Source organism: Mirounga leonina, unplaced genomic scaffold (genome assembly GCF_011800145.1).
Source record: "Mirounga leonina isolate KUSES-001 unplaced genomic scaffold, KU_Mleo_1.0 Mir_171, whole genome shotgun sequence".
Classification (NCBI taxonomy): Eukaryota; Metazoa; Chordata; class Mammalia; order Carnivora; family Phocidae; genus Mirounga; species Mirounga leonina.
Genome location: NW_023270436.1, coordinates 10368357 through 10388215, shown reverse-complemented (window position 1 = coordinate 10388215; position 19859 = coordinate 10368357). Strand labels below are relative to the sequence as shown.

Sequence of the window (19859 nt, the reverse complement as noted above, 5' to 3'; positions counted from 1 at the left end):
CCATAGGCGCAGTGCTCCCCCCGTCCAGCCGCGCCGTTGGTACGTACCCGCAGGCCCCGCCCCCTCCGCGGTTCCCTGCACCGGGGCCCGCATGGCGGCCGGCACGCGCCCGGCGGCCGGACCTCGGTCCCGCGCTGCCATGGCCCAGTGGAGGAAAAAGAAGGGGCTGCGGAAGCGCCGAGGCGCGGCCTCCCAGGCCCGCGGCAGCGACTCGGAGGACGGCGAGTTTGAGATCCAGGCGGAAGATGACGCCCGGGCCCAGAAGGTAGGAGCGCGGGGCCGAGGCGCACTTTGGAGCCCGGGCCCCGGCTCCGCGCATCGCCCCGCAGCCTCGGCTTTCCCAGCTGGGGAGTGGGCACGGCTGAGGGTGGGGATCGGCTGGCCAGGGGTCGGAGACAGGACCGCCAGCCTGAGCACGTGTCTCCGTGCCCGCCACGCCCCGGCCGCCGGCGCTAGAGCCTCTGCATTCAGGGGCCGGGGCCTTCGGGTCTTCCTGGCCGGCTTTTGGTCGTCGCCCCTCATTGGCTACCTCCTGCCCAGGGGGCGGGTCCTAGCTCCCTTTGGTCCAATGAAAAGTGCGGGAGCCGAAGCCCCGACTTCCAAGAGTTTGGGGGATTCTTGCCGGGTTGAATTAAGCGGAGGCCGGCCCCCTGGCTTGAGACAGTGACGCCCCCAAGACCCTGGTTAGCTAATAGTAAATTAAACTCGCGTTTGCTGACCGCTTAGTATGTGCCAGGCTCCACGCTAAAAACTTTACAAACCTTATCATATAATCCTCATACCAGCTCTGTGAGCTAAGTGCTGCCATCTCCATTTTCCAGAGGAGGACCCCGAGGCCTAGAGAGGTTAAGGAACTTGACCAAGACTTCACAGCTTGTGAGCGGAAGAGCCAGGATGCAAATCTCTGGTTCCAGGGCCCGTGCTGTTTCCACTACTGAGTGCCAACTATATATAGAAGGTGGAGGGTCGGGTGTGAGCACCAAGGGGGCAAAAGAGCTAAAAGCCCATTATTTCCCACAGCCCTGTGCCCAGATGGTGCCTGGCACAGAGTGGGGTTTGGGTAGGTAGATGAAAGAGTGAGTGTTTAGATGAAGAGAGGGATCTACGTTCCTCCAGGTCAGGGACCAGACTGGATCTGATTATGTTTCCCCACCCCGAGGGAGCCAGTGCTTGGCATACAGTAGGTGCTCTATAAACGTGGAGAAATTGCTAAAGCACAGGAGGGCAAGGTAGTAGGTGCCAAAGAAGAGCCCGCAGATATGGTTCAGACGAAGAGCTTTGCCCTGGTGCAGTCCTGTGTTCAAATGTGGCCCAACCCTGTACTGGCTGTGGGACTTTGGAGAAGTTGTTTAACCTCTCTGTGCCACATCTGTAGAAGGCAGAAGTTTACACATGCGTACAAGACAGAGGATTATATGTGCCTCAGAGACTCATGAAAGGATTAAATTACAGTGTTCACGCATTCTACTCATTCAGTAAATATTGCTGGGGCACGTGGATTCCAGGCACTTGGTTTTCACGTGTCTTAGAAGAGAGGTTGGCAAACTTTTCCTGTTAAGGACAGGTGGTAAATATTTTAGGCTTTGTGGGGCCGTATAATGTCATTGTCTTCTTTGATGTTTTTACAGCCTTTTAAATGTATAAAATCCGCTCTGAGCTCACAGACCGCACTAGACACACTGCGTCTCTGAGCCAGACAGTTGTAGGGGGCCACAGAGGGTCACAGATGAAAGAACATAGATTCTGAAGCCAGGGTTCAAATCCCTCCTGGCTGTGTGAGCGTGGACAGGTTACTTCATCACTCTGTGCCTCAGTTTCCTTCTCTGTAAAATGGACAAACTAATAGTCCCTACTTCACAGAGTAGCCATGAGGATTAAAAGCGGGGTAATTTTATATGAATGCTCAGAGCATCACCTGGCTTAGAGCGAGGGCCACAGAAGTTTTAACCATAATGATGAACTAGTGCTCCATAAATGTTATTTCTGAGAGGAAGGGGGACAGCTCTGTCGTCTGAGAAGGCTCCCCAGAGGAGGTATCTGGGTTGGATATAGCTGTGCTAGGACAAGTGGGTCCTGGCTAGGCAGGAAGGAGGCTGCACGAGAGAGAGCAGAGCTGGGAGGGGTGATGGATCAGAAGGGGGCTCGGGAGAGGGGGACAGGGCAGCTTGGAGAAGTCTAGTACCACACACACAGTACATGCTTTGATTGGCCCTCTAGAGTTTTTAATTTTGAGGGTACTGAATGATAGACCAGGATGACAGTGATGATAATACCACCATTTATGTGCTGGATGCTGATCTAGGCTTTACACTTATCCATTTAGTCTTCACACGCACTGTGAGACACATGCTCTTGTCTGTCATCCCTGTTTCCCAGATGTGGAAACAGACTCGGGAAGATTAAGTCTCTCGCCTGAGGTCTCACAACTGGCAAGGGATTGAAACGTAGGCAGTCTATCTGCACGGCCCACTCTCTGAGCCTCTGCCCTGCCCGGGCCCAGTCATGGGGAGCCCTTTAGCAGAGAGGTCACGTGATCTGGTGGGGGCATCGTCGGCTTGAATGGAGGGGTGCCCACGACAAGATAGTCCCTCTCCCTTCCCCCAGTGGTCTGATTGTGCCTGGCGTGACGCTGCCTCTCTGTTCCTCCCTCCCAGCTGGGACCTGGCAGACCCCTGCCCACCTTCCCCACCTCGGAGTGCACCTCAGACGTGGAGCCGGACACGCGGGAGATGGTACGCGCCCAGAACAAGAAGAAGAAGAAGTCCGGAGGCTTCCAGTCCATGGGTGGGTGAGCCAGGCATCTGGGAACTTTGGGGGAGTCGCAGCAGGGGCTCATCATGCCCTCTGTGCTCTGGTACTGATGTCTGCTTGAGGCCCAGCTCTGTGGTAGGCATCAGGTAGACTGAGGACTGACCCAGTGAGAGAGCAGATAAAGCAGACTCAGGGCAGCACTGACGACAGAACAGAGGACGCTCGGGGACTTACTGCAGGACAAAACGCATTTCAGAGGAGAGGGAGGAAAGGTGAAGTAGTGGGTGGTATCAGGACACCTGGCTAGCGGGAAAGAACGCTGAATGAACTCTCTTTCTTGCTCTTTACAAATCAGTAGCATCTGGCGCAAAGATTTAAATATCAAGGTGAATATTTTTATAATTTTAAAAAGAAGCCCTTTCTAAGTATGATCTGAACATTGTCTAATTTAACTTCTTTTCGGTTAAATGTATGTTTACAGAAAAACACTGTAAACTAAGTTAAAGTAAATGCTGTATCAGGGACGTACTTGCAACTTTGGGGACCAGTATAGGGTGAACATCTGTAGTATACAAAGAGCTTTTACAAATCAGTAAGAAAAAGATACCCTGATAGAAAACTGGGTGAAGAAAATGAGAAGTCGGCTCACAAAAGGAATTTGGATGGCGAATTAATATATTAAAACTGCTAAACTTTTATCAATAATTAGAGAAAAAGCAAATAAAAACATCTACACGTGGCTACTTTTCACCTTTCCGGATCATAAAGATGAAGAGTTGACCAAAAAGCAGCTACAACCACGGTGCATCCTGTCCCCAGGCCTCCCGTTGTCCTCCCATTTCCATAACGCCAAGTCACGTTCAGTCTCCAAAGGCCACCTCCTTCCCCACACAGGGCCACATGCCTCAGCTGGTCAGCACCCATACTCACGCCCATCTCAGGCCCTGGCCACTTCCCACCCTTTTCTTTTGGCTATAAAGAATTTCAAACATCTAAAAAAAATAGAAAACAGTAAGTCTCCCTGTACCCATTGCCATTGTCAACCATCCCATTTCCTCCACAACCCCCACCCCCCGCCCCGCTTGTCCCCAGCATCCCGGAGGATTCTGATGCAAATCACAGACATCCCCTCTCTGTATCCCTAAATACTTCCCACATGATCTTACCACGCCTGCAACAGGCACAGATCCTCAGCAGAGCTGAGACCCCGCCACTTTGAGACCCCAAGTTGTCTCACGAGTGCGTTCAAGTCAGAATCCACATGAGGTGTATCCCCCCCAGGGGGTAGGTTTGTCTCCTAAGTTTTGTTCTGTCGCCTTTCTTTTCTTCTTGCTATTGACGTTGATGACACGGTCATCCGTCCTGGTTGGCTTTCCGTGGTGTGCCGCGGGGGCTGCCCTCCCCCTGACCATCCCTATGTCTCTCCCAGGCTTGAGCTACCCGGTGTTCAAGGGCATCATGAAGAAGGGCTACAAGGTGCCAACACCCATCCAGAGGAAGGTATGAGACGGGGGAAGGTTAATGGGGTTTGGGAGGAGGGGATGACCGACTTGGCCCTCCTGTCCAGCCTCGCGATCCCCGCCCCCTTGTCTGGGCTGTCACATCTATCTCCCCTCTGACTCTGGCTGAAGCCCCACACAGCCGGTCCATTTCCCAGGTGGAGAAAGTTGGCCTCTTTGCCATTTGAGCCTCCCCAAGGCTGCCCACTGCTGAGCCCCTGCCCAGGCAGCTCACAGGTACCCCATTATCACCCCTGGGTCCTGAGTGTTGTCCTCAGATAGTTAGCCAAGAGGTGGACAATGATCCTCTGGGGAGGAGGAGGAGGATAAGACAGGGAGGTAGAGTCTGGCTTGACCTAAAGAAGGGTGTGTTCCAGCTGTAGAAAGAGTTGGGAGGGGACACCTGGGTGGCTCAGTCTGTTAAGCATCTGCCTTTGGCTCAGGTCATGATCCCAGGGTCCTGGGATCGAGTCCCGCATCGGGCTCCATGCTCAGCAGGGAGCCTGCTTCTCCCTCTGCTGTGCTCTCTCTCTCTCTCTCTCTCTCTCTGACAAATGAATAAATAAAAAATCTTTAAAAAAAAAAAAAGAAAGAAAGAGTTGGGAGTAGTGAGCTGCTAGTTCCTGGAAGGGTACAAATAAGGCTTGGCAGGAATGGGCGCAGGACCGGGCAACAGACCCCTAACCACTTACCGAGACCCTGAGTTTGCCCACTCCCTGGGGGCTCAGTGCTCTGGATCGTGTGGTGCAGGGGGCCGGAGCTGACCCTGCCCCTCCCCCCCCCGCTTCCCTCCAGACCATCCCGGTGATCCTGGATGGCAAGGACGTGGTGGCCATGGCCCGGACCGGCAGCGGCAAGACGGCCTGCTTCCTCATCCCCATGTTCGAGCGGCTCAAGACCCGTAGCGCCCAGACTGGGGCCCGCGCCCTCGTCCTCTCGCCCACCCGTGAGCTGGCCCTGCAGACCATGAAGTTCACCAGGGAGGTGTGCTGGGGCCGCGGCTGCTGGGCTGAGCCGGGGCCGGTCAGGGAGGCCTGCGCGGGCTGAGTCATGTCTCTCTCTCTGTCTCTCCCCCGCACAGCTCGGCAAGTTCACAGGCCTCAGGACCGCCCTGATCCTGGGTGGGGACAAGTAAGAGCCCCCTTGCCCCGTGCCACGGGGGATTGACTGAGCCTGGGCGGCTGAGGTACAGCGGTGCTGCTCTGCGCACCCCAAAGAGAAAGGGAAACGTGCAGTAAAATGCCACAGGACTTTCCCACACGACTGCCGACGGGTTCGGGTGCTCCTGGGGGGCTGGTGGTGCACAGGTCAGCGCTCAGGCAGCGCGGTTGTACCTGTTTCAACACGTACCCCTAACAGTGGGCTCTCGCACGGAAATCAAGGAGTAAAGTTTGTGATAGCTCAGATGTGAAAAATGTAGGATTTCCTGCTGCGCTGGTCCCGTCTTTTGGGGTGGCAGGCACCATACCTGTTGCCCAGATGAGCAGACGGAGCACGTGATGGGCCCAGAGCCGCGCGGCGAGTTGGTGGTCAAGCTAAGATTGGAACCCAGTCTCCTGCGCCGTCCCGCAGGCTTCTCCCTCCCAGGGCAGCCCGTTCCTTCTTGTTCTCTCGGAATGTCGCTGTGACCAGTCACTTTGGATTCTGAGAAGAATGTTTGGCTTTTAAGTGTTCCTTTGCCTGCACTGTAATTTGTTGTCTCTGGAGCCCATGCCTGTCCGAAATGCCTCCCTGGGCTAGGCCAGACTCAAAATCCTGGCTCTCGCGGGCATCCCAAGGGGGTTTCAGAGGAGGACCGGAGTTAGGGCCATGTGCCCGGGGGTTTAAGAACAAGGACAGAGAGATCCAGGCCACCTGGAATCTTGGGGAGCTGGCGGTCCCGGGGTTAGTTGGTAGGTGGCGCTAGAAGCCGAGGCAGGGTTGTGGCAGTCCAGAGAGGGAGTGGGGGCAGTTCCGGGGCTGAGCCCATCTCTTTGGGGAAGTCTTCGTGGTATCAGTCCTTCTGTGTGTTTGAACTCGTGTCTTGTCAGGGCAGCGCCTTTGCCCAGAGCCTCGGCAATCGCCTTTCCCTACTTTGGAGCCTGGGGGCGGGTTGTGGGCCTCACCTGACCACCTGGTTCTGGAGAGGGAGAGTGACTAAAGTGGCCTGTGTGTCAAGCTGACACCTCCTCTTCCCCCTAGGATGGAAGACCAGTTTGCTGCCCTGCATGAAAATCCCGACATGTGAGTTTGGGCTGAGGACGGCGGTCTGGGGTCTCCTCCCCGACGGCCAGCTCCTGGGGAGTGCGAGGAGGGCTCTGCCGGGGGCCCCAGTGACCTGGCCTGCACACCCCTTACAGAATCATTGCTACCCCCGGGCGCTTGGTGCACGTGGCTGTGGAGATGAACCTGAAGTTGCAGAGTGTGGAGTACGTGGTGTTCGATGAGGCAGACAGGTAAGACCACACGCACTCCCCTCTGCACCTGCACCAGGGTTGGCCCCGAGACCCGGAGGAAGGACTTGGCAAGGAGAGACCTGCATGGCCAAGCTCAAAGCACTGTTTCCCCCAGCGTGGGCCACAGACCTGAGGCAGCACCTGGGCTCACAGCTGCCTGCACCAAGTTTTTATTTGGTGTTTGTATATTGTATTTCCTTCTAGGGCTGTGGGAGGAAACAGTAAAACAACAAACACATGATTTCAAAGAAATACAAAGTAGCACAAAGCTGGGAGCACCAGACTGGAGCCAGACAGGGGTGGGATCACAACGCAGCTCTGTGACCCTGGGCACATCTGAGGGTCCGTGGCCCTTGGTGGGCGCATCCACGGACAGGGCACCCACTAGCCCGTGCTGGCAGGTGCTGGGAGAGTCAGTGCTTAGAAAGCCCTCACACCGTGCCTGGCGCAGCGGGAGGGCCCCTGGCATTGGCCTCAGCATGACATGGAGCCGCGTAACTGAGAACAGACTGAAGGTTTTTAGGTCATCACTGCTGGGCATGCGGTGGTCACGCAGAGAAAAAGTGAGCTAAAGAGTGAGGTTAAAGAATCACGTGGGACACACACCAGTCCACGTGGCAGAGAGTGTGCAGGGGGCGAGGGCCACGGGTTTGGAACTCGCTGGAGTGGAAGCCCCTCTCCCGACCCCCGCCCTCTGTCCCCCAGGCTCTTTGAGATGGGCTTTGCCGAGCAGCTGCAGGAAATCATCGGCCGCCTCCCTGGGGGCCACCAGACCGTCCTGTTCTCTGCCACGCTGCCCAAACTGCTGGTGGAGTTCGCCCGCGCGGGTGAGTGAGCCGGGGTGCAGCTAGGGGCCTGGGGGGCTCGTCCTTCCGTGGCTACCCACCTCCGCCCCCCCCGCCAACACCTTCCCTGTGCCAACCGCAGGCCTCACGGAGCCCGTGCTCATCCGGCTCGATGTAGACGCCAAGCTCAACGAGCACCTCAAGGTGAGGCTCCACCCGTGCCACTTCCCGAGCCTGCAGCCACGGCCCTGTGAGCCCACCGTGGCCCCTCTCCCCACAGACCTCCTTCTTCCTTGTGCGCGAGGACACCAAGGCTGCCGTGCTGCTTCACCTGCTGCGCACCGTGGTGCGGCCCCAGGACCAGACGGTGGTGTTTGTGGCCACGAAGCACCACGCCGAGTACATCAGCGAGGTAGGGGGCGCCCTGAGGGAGCCAGCTTGGGGAAGCCGCCGCTGGGCCAGCCTCCTGGGCACCACCACCTCCTCTGCGGCAGGCTTGGAGCTGCGGCTCCAGGTGCGGCCACCAGAGGGCAGCACCAGGGCGGGACACAGGCCTGGCCAGGGCTGGTCCTCTTTTATTCTTTAACTTTTTATCATAAAGAATTCCAGGGGCGCCTGGGTGGCTCAGTCAGCTAAGTGTCTGCCTTCGGCTCAGGTCCTGATCCCAGGGTCCTGGGATCGAGCCCCGAGGCAGGGTCCCTGCTCAGCGTGCTTCTTCTCCTCTGCCCCTCCCCCTGCTCATGTTCTCTCTCTGGCTCTCTCTCAAGTGCACGCGCTCTCTCTCAAATAGTTAGTAAAATCTTTAAAAAAAAAAAAAGAATTCCAAATACACACTAACGTCAGCAGATAGCATCACGAACTCCCAAGTACTCAGTTATCAACTCACGCCTAGTCTTGATTCCTCTGATATTCCCCTACATCCAGGTTATTTAGAAGTACCTCCCCCGCCCCCAATCCTGCCATTTTCTGTAGATTTTCAGTGTCCCGTGTATCTCACGTTTTAAAATGGAGGCGTGCCCTGCAAGCTGGAAGCTGGGTAGAGTGTCCTAAGCTTCTGGGAGCAGTGTGGTGGAGTTTTTCCATACGCATATGCCTGGGATCCTCCGCATGGGGCAGTCTGGGTGTCCCAGAGGCTGCCAGGGCCCTTTGCCAGTTGTTGCCACCTACCCCAGGGCGGCCACACCTGGGGTTTGTTATCTGAGGACGCAGTTCACTGGGTTTCACGTGGTTGTTGTGCACTTAACGGTGCTTCCTTGTGCAGCTGCTGGGATCACTGATGAATAAAACCAAAATAGTAATTTTTTTTTTTTACGATTTTATTTATTTATTTATTCATGAAAGACAGAGAGAGAGAGAGAGAAGCAGAGGGAGAAGCGGGCTCCCCGCTGAGCAGGGAACCCGAAGTGGAACTCAATCCCAGGACCCTGGGATCATGACCTGAGCCCAAGGCAGACGCTTAACCATCTGAGCCACCCAGGCGCCCAAAATAGCAGTTAATACTGTCACGGTACTTCTAATGTCCTAGGCCCTGTGCTCAGCCCTGTATACATATTAACTCATTCAGTCCTCGTCACAAAGCCACAAAGAAGAAATTCTTAGTCTCCCTCGTTCTGCAGACGAGAAAAGCGAAGGCACCGAGAGGTTAGATAACTTGCTCAAGGTCACACAGCTTGTTAGTAGCAGAGGCGGGATGAGGTCGGTCCCTGCGGGAGACCTCTGCATTGATACTCCTCCGGCCCCACGGAGAGGTGGGAGGTGATAGAGACCTCACGTACTGACGAAGTATCACACCACAGCTACCCCTCAGAGCTAGGATTCAGACCGGAAGTGCCCCCTACTCCAGAACCCTCAGTCTTCCCACCACATCGTGGCACCCCCGCCGTCCGTGTCCTGGCTTCCTCACCTGTCCCCTGCAAGCCCTCTTACCCCTTTCCCTCCCTCTTGTCTTCACTCTGAGCAGCTGCTGACGACGCAGGGGGTGAGCTGCGCCCACATCTATAGCGCCCTGGACCAGACGGCCCGCAAGATCAACCTCGCCAAGTTCACCCACGGCAAGTGCTCCGCCCTCATCGTGACTGACCTGGCAGCCCGCGGCCTGGACATCCCGCTCCTTGACAACGTCATCAACTACAGCTTCCCTGCCAAGGGCAAGCTCTTCCTGCACCGCGTGGGTGAGGAGCCCAGGGCTGGAGCTGGCCCAGGGTGGGAGCTGAGGGTGCAGGGTCCGGTGCTTCAGGCGGAGACATCGAGGCCTGGGGAAGGGCCCCATAAGGTCGCGTCTCTGGAGGATGTGGCCCAGGCATGACTCGCACAGCTCTGAGCAGCTCTGGAGCTCTTCTGGGCTCTCTCTGCCTTTCCTGTCCTGGGGCCCGAAGACATGTCCCCGATCCCCCTCCTCCTCACGGTCCTCTCCCTGAAACTCTGTCTTTTTAGTTCCTCTCCGTTAAACCTTTGCAAGATTGAACTAACACACGGACCCCTCTGCCTCCTGTTCATCCAGGGCAGACAGGAAGGAGCGCCTGGCTTTGTCGAGTCAGCACGTGGGGCCCACCTTCCTCTCTGCCGTCCCAGGCCAAGGACTCTGTCATTTTTCAGGGATAAAAGTAAGGCACCCACATAGTAGGGAAACTGGAAAATGAAGCAAAGCACATAGAAGGCAGTAAGCCACGCGCCTGTCATTGGTGAAATGACAGCAACTGGTGTGTCCCCCGCCACCCAACGCTCCTGTCCGGCCTGGGTGCGAGCATTTTACTGGCTCTTTCCGTCTTCACAACCATTCTATGTAGTTGGTGCCAGCATCATCAGCCCCATTTTTTTTTTTTTTTTAAAGATTTTATTTATTTGACAGAGAGAGACACAGCGAGAGAGGGAACACAAGCAGGGGGAGTGGGAGAGGGAGAAGCAGGCTTCCCAGGGAGTAGGGAGCCCAATGCGGGGCTCGATCCCAGGACCCTGGGATCATGACCTGAGTCGAAGGCAGACGCTTAACAACTGAGCCACCCAGGCGCCCCCATCAGCCCCATTTTATAGATGAAGAAACTGAGGCCAGGGAGGTTCATAACTGGCCAGGGGTCATACAGGTAGCAAAGTGGGACAGCTGGGGTTGGAACCCCCTCTTCACCACTATCCCTCCTTGCCTCCCTGGTGGCACGGCTGTCATTTTAGTGTGGCTCTTGTCACTGCTGCCTTTTTAAAAATCGTGGTAAAAAGTATACATAACGTACAATTTCCATTTTAATCGCTTTTAGGTATAAGTTCAGAGACAGTAAGTACATTCATATGGCTGTGCAGCCATTACCACTGTCCACCTCCAGAACCTTCTCATCTTTCCAAACTGAAACTCTGTCCTCGTTAACCCTAATTCCCTGGCCTCCCTCCCCCAGGCCCAGGCAACCACCATTCTATTCTCTTTGCTTTTTTTTAACTCCTAACTACGTGCTTCATTTGTAAATACAAATAAGCTCAATGCGTGTCCGTGAGAGAAGAATCTGGCGGGAAGGTTCCATATGATTGAACATTGTTGAATAAGTAAATTCTGGCTGCCCATGCTGGGCCCCGGGAGAATTGCTTCCACCTTCAGTCAGTGCGTGTGGGAGGCCTCCATCCGGGTCCCCGGCTGCGGGTCTGGGGGCCTTGGCTCCCTGTTGTTTGCCAGTTGCCATGTCCATATGGCTCTGGGAAGAGCTGGCTTGCGGGTTCCTCAAGGGGTCCACAGAACCCCCCCCAAAGGGAGTTTCTCATGTGCTCTGTGACCCACAGTGTGAGTCAGACCACCCCAAACGAATCTTGCAAATGTGGTGACACTTTGTTGTTGCAAATGCAGAAATAAGCCAAAGATAACGTTACACTTGGATTCCCTTAACACAGAATTAGAATCACACTGGACATTCTTTCTTGTCACCTTTTTCTTGCGTCAGCCTATGTCGTGTTTTCCGTTCACCATTAAACATCACTCTGTGACAGGGGTTGGCAAATCTGTTTGTAAAGGGCCAGATAGTAAATGCTTTAGGCTTTGAGGGCATATAATCTCCCTGGTCTCTGCCATTGTAGCTCAAAAGCAGCCTTAGAAAATATGTAAATGAATGTAAATAGGCTGTGTACCTATGAAACTTTATTGACACGAACAGGTAGGGGGCCAGCTTTGGTCACTGGCCACAGTTTGCTGGCCCCTTTCCATACCTGTGTAATTCCCACCATGTGGTCATCAGCTAAGTCATTTAGCCAGGCCTCTGTCAAGTCTTGAAGTGGTTTCCAACTTGGGCTTGTTTTGGGCACAGCTGCTGTAGGCACCCTTGAATGTGAATCTTTGGATCCTTGGTTATTTCCTTGGGGAAAATCTCCCAAAATGGGGATGCTGAAGACTTTGGATGTTGATAATGAGCGCAGGTAGCCTTATTTTTATTTCTGCTAACTTCCCAGAGCACTGTGTGGGCTCACACACTTGTGCCGGGAACCCTGGTGACCGTTGGTGCCCCTTCTCTTCTCATAGTCAGGGACAGCAGCTCAGCGAGTGTGGCCTTGGCCTGGCCCACACCCTTAGAGTCGGGCCAGCGGGACTCATGCTGGCTGTAGGGTCCTTTGTCTTTTCTACAGCTTGACCTTTTTTCCCCACAGGCCGCGTGGCCCGGGCTGGCCGAAGTGGCACAGCCTACTCCTTGGTGGCCCCAGACGAGGTCCCCTATCTGCTGGACCTGCACCTGTTTCTCGGCCGCGCCCTCACTCCTGCCCGCCCCTATGAGGGGTCCTCAGGTGAGTGGAGGCCGGGGCCCTGGAGCAGGAGTCCCTGTGGGTCCGCTGCGGAGCCCATGGTGCAGGTGGGGGAGAAGCTGTCCTGGCTTTGGGAGGAGGCGGGGCTGGATTTGACCCCAGGGTAAGAGCCCTATATTTTTTTTTTTTTTTAAAGATTTTAATTATTTATTTTAGAGACAGAGCACAAGAGGGGGGAGTGGGAGAGGGAGAAGCAGACTCCCTGCCGAGCAGGGAGCCCGATGCGGGACTCGATCCTGGGACTCCAGGATCATGACCTGAGCCGAAGGCAGTTGCTTAACCAACTGAGCCACCCAGGCGCCCCAAGAGCCCTATATTTTAAACTCAGAGTTTCACATACAAATCCAGATTCCTCATGTCTGTTGGAAAATGGCTGGGTCTGACTGCCTAGTCTACCTTTTCCTGAGGTTGCTGTACAGGCAGTGTGGGCCATGTGCCCGGGATAGATGGGCCCTCAGGTTCACGGCAGCCCCTGCCTCCCCTGCTCCTCTCGTCTGGCCCCTGCGGGCATCTGTTTGAGACCCTGCCCTTGACTAAGTTTCCGGGGCAGCCGAGGCAAGCAGAGAGAGACTGAGGTTCATTCAGGCCGAGCTCCCAGAACTTTCCCTTATTCTCTGTGGGGTGGGATTGCACGGGGTGGGCAGCGGCGATCATGGTCGCCTTCTCCTGTGGTCCTTCTGTGTGTCGAGCCCTTAGTGCACATTGTCTCCCATGTCCATCTGAGAACATAGGGAGGGTTGCTTCACAGGTGAGGCCAAGCCACTCATCCCATGTTGCTTATTACTCAGCAGGGAGGTGGGAGCGCAGATTCAGCAGGCCAGGTGTAAATGGAGCCCACACTCGGGGCAACCCTGCACGCGTTCACTGAGCACCCCACTGTGTGCTGCATCCGTGCTTCAGAGCATCAGGAGCACCTGCAGCCCAGCCGCCGGGCCCATTGTCCAAATGCAGATTCTGGAGCCCTCGGCAGACCTCCCGAGTTGAGGCCAAGCAGTGGGGGGGGGCGGGGGGGGGCGGGCAGAGAGAGGGAAGGAGCCCCCACCGCAGTGTCCCAGCAGAAGCCAGCCACAGAGTAGTTACCTGTTAGGGGGAGGCCATCCTGCATTTGCCCCAGCGCTAGCCAGGTGGGCAGCATGGCCCAGGACCGGCTTGCTGCAGAGGAGGTGGGCTCTTGACCCAGTGCGGGGGCTGCATCCTGTCACTGCCCTGCAAGCGCACTGCTGGGCAAGACTGGACCTCTGCTGCGCCTCAGTCTCCTCTTCTGTAACGTGCGGTTGTTGTGGGCACCCGGTGGTCTCGTGGGAGAGTCGGCAGAAAGCACGAGCGAGCGAGTGGCTTAGGCTCCGCAGGTCATGGGCCCCACGGCAGCTCCTCAACCCCGCCCTTCCGGTGCAAAGTTAGCTAAAGACAGCAGGAACGTGGATAGAAAACGCTCTTCAGGAAAACAGGCAGTGGCTCTCGGGTTGTAATTGCGGGCGCCCAGTCGAGCTCGGTCAAGTGGCTGGCCGGAGCAGCTGCTCCATAACGGGATTATTTCGTGGTTCGGGGGCCTGGGAGGCGAGGGCCGGCTGCGGGCCTCCGACGGGCTCCGCGTGTGTTGGCAGGCGCGGTCAGCGTGGACGGCGTGCTGGGCCAGGTGCCGCAGAGCGTGGTGGACGACGAGGAGGGTGGCCTGCAGAGCACCCTGGTGGCGTCGCTGGAGCTACGGGGCCTGGGCCGGGTGGCCGACAACGCTCAGCGGCAGTACGTGCGCTCCCGGCCTGCGCCCTCGCCCGAGTCCATCAAGAGGGCCAAGGAGCTGGACCTCGCAGGGCTGGGCCTGCACCCCCTCTTCAGTGAGTCCCTGCAGGGGGCGGGAGTTGGGACAGTGGGCCCCCGCGGAGCCTCCCCGGCCTCAAGCCTCCTCCCCACCCCCACCAGGCTCGCGCTTCGAGGAGAAGGAGCTGCAGCGGCTGAAGCTGGTAGACCGCATCAAGAACTACCGCTCACGGGCGGTGAGTAAGGGGGTGGGAGAGCCCGCGGGTGCCTAGGGGTCACGGTGGCTGCCGTGGAGCCGGGACTCTGGCTGAGCTCCTGACCCCAAGCAGGACCCCAGCGGGGCTTTTCTTCTGAGCTTGCAGCTCTGCCTCATCAGCATCTCAAGTGATGCCCCTTGTTCTGGAACCGTCCCTGCTGGCCTGCAGCAGATACCCCATGTGGTAGCCATTTCCTGCCGCTTCCAGAGGGGTAGACTGAGGCTCACAGAGGGGAGTGACGTGTGCCAGTCCTGTCAGCGGCCTGGAGCTGGCTTTCTGCGCCTTTCATCCCCTCTTGACTCCCACTGGGCACCCCATCTGGGGCCTGGGCCCATTGTCCAAATGCAGATTCTGGGGGGTGGGATTGCACGGGGTGGGATCAGAAGCACCAAAAGACCTCCCCGGGAGTGGGCGAGGCTGCCAGGCAGCCAGTATCAGGGAAGAGGAGCTGGGGACGGTCATGGTAGAGAACACTGGTTTCAGAGCCAGGTAAACCAGGATCAAAATGCCACTCTCACTTGTCTCAGCTGGGTGACCTCAGGTTGGCTGCTTGCCCTCTCTGGGCCTCCTTTCTAAGGTGAAATGCAGGTAACCAGAGTACCCACCTCACAGAGGTGAAAGGACTTGGGGAGGAATGCCATAGGGAGCCCACCAGGCTGGCGAGGGCAGCGCTGGCAAGGAGGAGGCCAGTGGGTGAAGGACTCTTGTGTTCCCTCCACAGACCATCTTTGAGATCAACGCCTCCAGCCGGGACCTGAGCAGCCAGGTGATGCGCGCCAAGCGGCAAAAGGACCGCAAGGCCATCGCCAGCTTCCGGCAGGGGCGGCAGGGGTGGCAGGAGGACACAGCTGGCCCCGCCCCAGGCTGCCCGGCACCCCAGGAAGAGAAGCCCGAGGAGGAGGAGGCAGCGGGAGAGAGTGTGGAGGTACGGGCCCTGCTCTGGCCACCCTAGAGGCTGGGCCTGGGGGTAGAGCCGGGCGGGGGCGGCTACCCTCAGGGCTTTGAGTGGTCACTGGGGGGGATGCCGGGACTCCGTGTCCATCTCCCGTCGGGCTCATGGTACGGCTCCGCTGTCCCTCGCCCAGAAGCCCGGTGCCAGATGTGTTTCAGGCTCCAGAATCTTTAGGGTGGGCACACTCTGCATGATATGATACCCCATTGAGTCTGGGGTGTCACCGCCCTCAGATGCGTCAGGGGGTCCCCCCACAAGGTGTGCCATGCCAGTCCCCACACCGAGGGGACAGGCCCAACCTAGGCAGCCTCACGTCGGCTCAGCTCAGCTTCTGCCGCCAAGCGAATTTGAGGGAAGCTCATTTCCAGAACCTTGTGGGCTAGGGCGCTGCAGCCAAGCGACTACGGCACAGGGCCGGGGCCCACGGGGCAGATTTGGGGCAGCGCTGGAGGGTCCCTGGTGGCGGCTGAGTCGTTGTCCTCCTCACCATGACAGTCTCAGCCTGAGGTCCGGGACAGGTGGACAGGGGCCGAGCAGGGACTCTTGCCAGCAGAGAGGGCATGACACAGGCATGTGGGCCTCAGACACGGGGCCTTCGTGCCAGAAAGTAGGCTGGGGGACACGGGCACCCTGTTCGCCTGGCGGGCAGGGCCCTGAGCCCGCGCATCTACCAGGATATTTCTCTCGTATTTTATTTGCACCGAGGGCTCAGTAGCCAAAAGTACAGGTGGAAACTCCTGGACTAGTCCATACTGTATAGAGCAAGGCCAGGCCCAGAGAGGGGCAGGGCCTTGCCTTGGTCACACAGCCTGAGGCACCAGCCTGGGGCTGGCAAGTGGGTCTCGCCCCGGGTGGCCCCCAGCCCCCTCCTCCTGCACCCGGCCTGCTCTGCTGGGGCCGAGGTAGTCCTGCAGTGCAGATGAGGAAACAGAGGGTGCGGGTGGAAGCACCAGACTTCTAAAGTCCCGGAAGCCGCTGGCCCTTAACTCTAGCTGGACTGGCAAGTGGAGAGGCCAGTGGCTTCCCTGGGGGGTGTGACGCCGGGCCTCTGTCTGCCAGGATGTCTTCACGGAGGTCATGGGCCAGAAGCGGCCACAGCCGGGACCTGACCGGGGAGCCAAGAGGCGGAGGGAGGAGGCCCGGCATCGGGACCAGGAATTCTACGTCCCCTACCGGCCCAAGGACTTCGACAGTGAGAGGGGGTGAGTGGCTGGCTGGTCCTGGGGTGGGGCAGGTGGGGCCTGATGGGCCCCCCACTGACCCTGTGGCATGTCCCGGCCCTTCGTCTGCAGCCTGAGCGTCGGTGGGGACGGGGGGGCATTCGAGCAGCAGGTGGCTGGCGCTGTCCTGGACCTGATGGGGGATGAAGCCCAGAACCTGACCAGGGGCCGGCAGCAGCTCAAGTGGTGAGTGAGCGAGCGAGTGAGCATGCACCCCCATGCACCTCTGCCTGCCCTGTGGTCCCACACAGCAGACAGGTGGCCCCTGTCTGTCCTGACTCCCGTTTGTTCCCCTAGAGCAGGAAATATCAGTACCCCCATTAGACTGTGTGCAGCATGGATTGTGAGCCCTCCTGTGTTGTCCTACACGATCACACACAGTAAGGACAGTGACCCCACCACCACATCCTGTCCCCTTGATTTGATCGTACACAACAGGGATCTTGATCCATCTGTCCTTCCTGCTAGCTCGTCTTTCTCGACAGAACTCATGCCCCATCTCTCCCATCTGGACTCTGGTTCCAGAGAAATGGTGTGACTCAACCCAGGGTCACAGAGCCAGGAGGTGGCAGAGTAGGTTTGGGAACCCCCGTTGGGCCCCTAACCCTGATCCAGGCCCCCCAATTCCCAATGACCCCCACACCACCTTTTGAGACCTGGGCTGCCAGGAAGAGGTGAAGCGGGCAGGGAACGGGCCTTTATTGAGCACTTGCTGTATGCCAGACATGGGCTGGCTGCGTCCCTTGTGGTGGGGAGGAAACAGGCGCCCCAGGCCACCTCCTTCCACATCAGCTCTCCCAACTCCGTCTCCCGCAGGGACCGGAAGAAGAAGCGGTTTGTGGGACAGTCGGGACAGGAGGACAAGAAAAAGATCAAGACCGAGAGTGGCCGCTACATCAGCAGCTCCTACAAACGGGACCTGTATCCAGAGGGGCGGGGCCAGGGGCGGGGCCAAGTATCCCCTAGAGGCAGGCCTGGGGTCCGGAGGGGCCCAGCAGCCTCTGTCCCTGCATACTCTGGATGTGGGGGCGCGGCCGAGACCTGATGCCTCACCCCCTAGAGGTGGTACCTGTATCCGCTCCTTAACGCGGCTTCCCAGCTACCAGAAGTGGAAACAGAAACAGAAAATCGATGATCGTGACTCAGAAGACGAAGGAACATCCCACCAGCGAGGCCCAGAGCGAAGAGGTGGGAAGCGGGGCAGAGGCCAAGGTAATGGTCCTCAAAGCAGTTTGGCAAGTGGTCCATTTGATCATCCAGGGACTTGGTTCTCTTTGGTCGGGCTGAGCCCTTCAGCGGTGCCAGGCTGCCGTGGGATTTGAACGGGCTCTGTCCGCTCCCCTCAGCGTCTCTGCTCTCTGGCTTCCGTTTCTCCCTCTCTGTCTGTCTCTGTCTCTGGTTTTCTTGGAAGCATCCTCTCTGTCACTCCCTAGGCTCTCTCTCTCTCTCTGGGTCCCCATTCCTCTCTTTCCCTCTCTGACTCTGCATCCCTGTCCCTGCTCCTCTCTCTGCCTTTCTCCTCATTCTGTCTCTGTCTCCTTTTCTTCCCATCTCTCAGACTTTGTTTCCATCTGTCCCCCTCGTCATTTCATTCTTTGTCTCCTTTCTTCCTGTGTCTTGGCCTTTCTGTCACCTTTCTGTCTTCATCTGTCTCCCTCATCATTTCTCTTCCCCTCTCTACACATGCATCTCCCAGTCTTTGTTCTCTCCTCCCCAGTCTCTCTGTGTCTCTCTTTTCCCTCTTGGTGTCTCTGTCTCTGTCTCCATCTCTCTGTGCCTCTGTGGATGTGCCCCTGCCTCCCCTGGGCCTCGCACCCCTCACGACTCAGCTCCCCAGAGAGGATGGCCTGTGGGCTCCAGGAAGGAGCAGCCGTTCTCCCTCTGTGCTTTGTCCTCCTTGGAGGTGATGGGTCCCTGTCAGGCGCCCTGGCCCCCGTGGAGACAACTGGGGCTGCCTTAATGATCATCTGTATGGGAGCTCTGAAAAGGTCACTCTTGCGGGAGGGGAGGAGCCAGGCAGGGAGAGGGAACGTGGTAGAGGAGGGGGGGACCCAGGACTTAGTGGGGAGCCGGGGAGGTAGGGGTAAGTGCCCTCCCAGAGATCTGGGAGAGCAGGCTGGGCTGGGGCCACTGACGTCTGTTGCCGCCGCTTTGCTGTGTGACCTTGGGCACATCCCTTCCCCTCTCTGGCCTTCTCTGACCTCTCTCCTGCCCAAGGAAGTTAAGCTAACAGCCTAGGGCGTGCAGTCCGTGGAGACAGGGATTGGAGTCTTTCTCAGTCAGGGCTGGGTCACCAGTGCCTGGCATAGAGCACATGCTCAATAAATCTCCATCGGATGGCCTGTAACCGTGATAGTGCCCTTAGGAGGCCCTTACTCTGGGCTGGCTCTTGTTCTGAGCACGGTACACACCTCCTCACCTCCTCCTCATTGGGACCCGTGAGTTGGGTGCTGTTATCTCTGATTCAGAGTGGGGAAGGGAGGCACAGAGACGTTAAGTGACTTGCTCAAAGTCCGAGAGGTCATGGCTGGGATTTGAACCCCGGCAGTGTGGGCTTGAGGGTCCATGCTGTTGACCACGACAGCAGACTACAGAAGCTTTATTGAGTACCTTCGATGAACCAGACCCTGGGGCCACAGCAGTGAACCCAGAACGGGAGCGGGGTGGTGGTGGGTGGGGGCGGCCTGGAGGCTTCTGGGAAGGGGAGGCCCTAGGAGTGGACTGGAAGGCTGAGCTCCCTGAATCCCTGTCCTGGCAGGTGCGTCCCAGCCCCGCACCCCAGGCGCCCCTGCAGGCCGCGTGCGCTCAGAGCTCAAGACCAAGCAGCAGATTCTGAAGCAACGGCGCCGAGCGCAGAAGTTGCGCTTCCTGCAGCGAGGGGGCCTGAAGCAGCTCTCCGCCCGCAACCGGCGCCGAGCCCAGGAGCTGCAGCGGGGCGCCTTCGGCCGGGGCGCCCACGCCAAGAAGGGCAAGATGAGGAAGAGGATGTAAGGCACGTGACCCAGCCCCCTGGCTCCTCACGCGGTGCAGGGGTGGACGTCAGCAGATGTCCCCGAGTGCCACTGCGTGCCTGGCCCTGTGCCGGCGCTGGCGGAGCTCTCTGCAGAAGAGGGGTGCTGCCTGGCCACACAGGGCAGTGGCCGCCTCTGCCCAAGGTGGGCCTTTCACACAGGGTCTTCAGGGGCGCGCGGGGGGGTTGCCGGCAAGGTCGGGACGGCCAAAACCCGGGGTGGCCACTCAGCTGCTACTGCTTCCATGTGTTCTGGGCGGTTCCTGAGTTCAGAGCTGGTGGCCACTCGGGGCCGAGCCCTCAGTGCCTAAGGCCCAGTGATGTGTTTTTAATGTAATAAACCTTTATTGCGCACTTTGAGTGGACGGGGAGCGCCGTCTACCCAAGGAGCCGGGAGGGGCGGGCCCAGGTATTAAAGCCCCAGC

At 57.9% G+C, this 19859-nt stretch overlaps 1 protein-coding gene across 1 annotated transcript; it reads left to right on the top strand.

Moving 5' to 3' along the window:
• The first annotated feature begins 43 nt into the window (after nt 1–43).
• DDX54 (DEAD-box helicase 54) lies at nt 44–19788 on the top strand. Its single transcript, XM_035017047.1, has 20 exons — nt 44–265; nt 2655–2784; nt 4181–4251; nt 5046–5234; nt 5332–5381; nt 6432–6473; nt 6590–6685; nt 7391–7512; nt 7613–7674; nt 7751–7882; nt 9431–9641; nt 12085–12219; nt 13842–14072; nt 14158–14231; nt 14974–15177; nt 16264–16406; nt 16497–16610; nt 17241–17345; nt 17524–17636; nt 19183–19788. Exons 1-20 carry the CDS (start codon nt 92–94, stop codon nt 19413–19415), a joined length of 2631 nt encoding a protein of 876 aa, XP_034872938.1. The 5' UTR covers nt 44–91; the 3' UTR covers nt 19416–19788.
• Nucleotides 19789–19859: the final 71 nt, after the last annotated feature.

What these genes read in the sequence shown, in the direction of transcription:
- DDX54 (XM_035017047.1), top strand. Translation starts at nt 92, where the DNA reads ATGGCGGCCGGCACGCGCCCGGCGGCCGGACCTCGGTCCCGCGCTGCC. An exon ending in CAACACCCATCCAGAGGAAG is followed by an intron (nt 4,252 to 5,045) that starts GTATGAGACGGG and finishes GCTTCCCTCCAG; the next exon opens with ACCATCCCGGTGATCCTGGA. An exon ending in CTGATCCTGGGTGGGGACAA is followed by an intron (nt 5,382 to 6,431) that starts GTAAGAGCCCCC and finishes TCTTCCCCCTAG; the next exon opens with GATGGAAGACCAGTTTGCTG.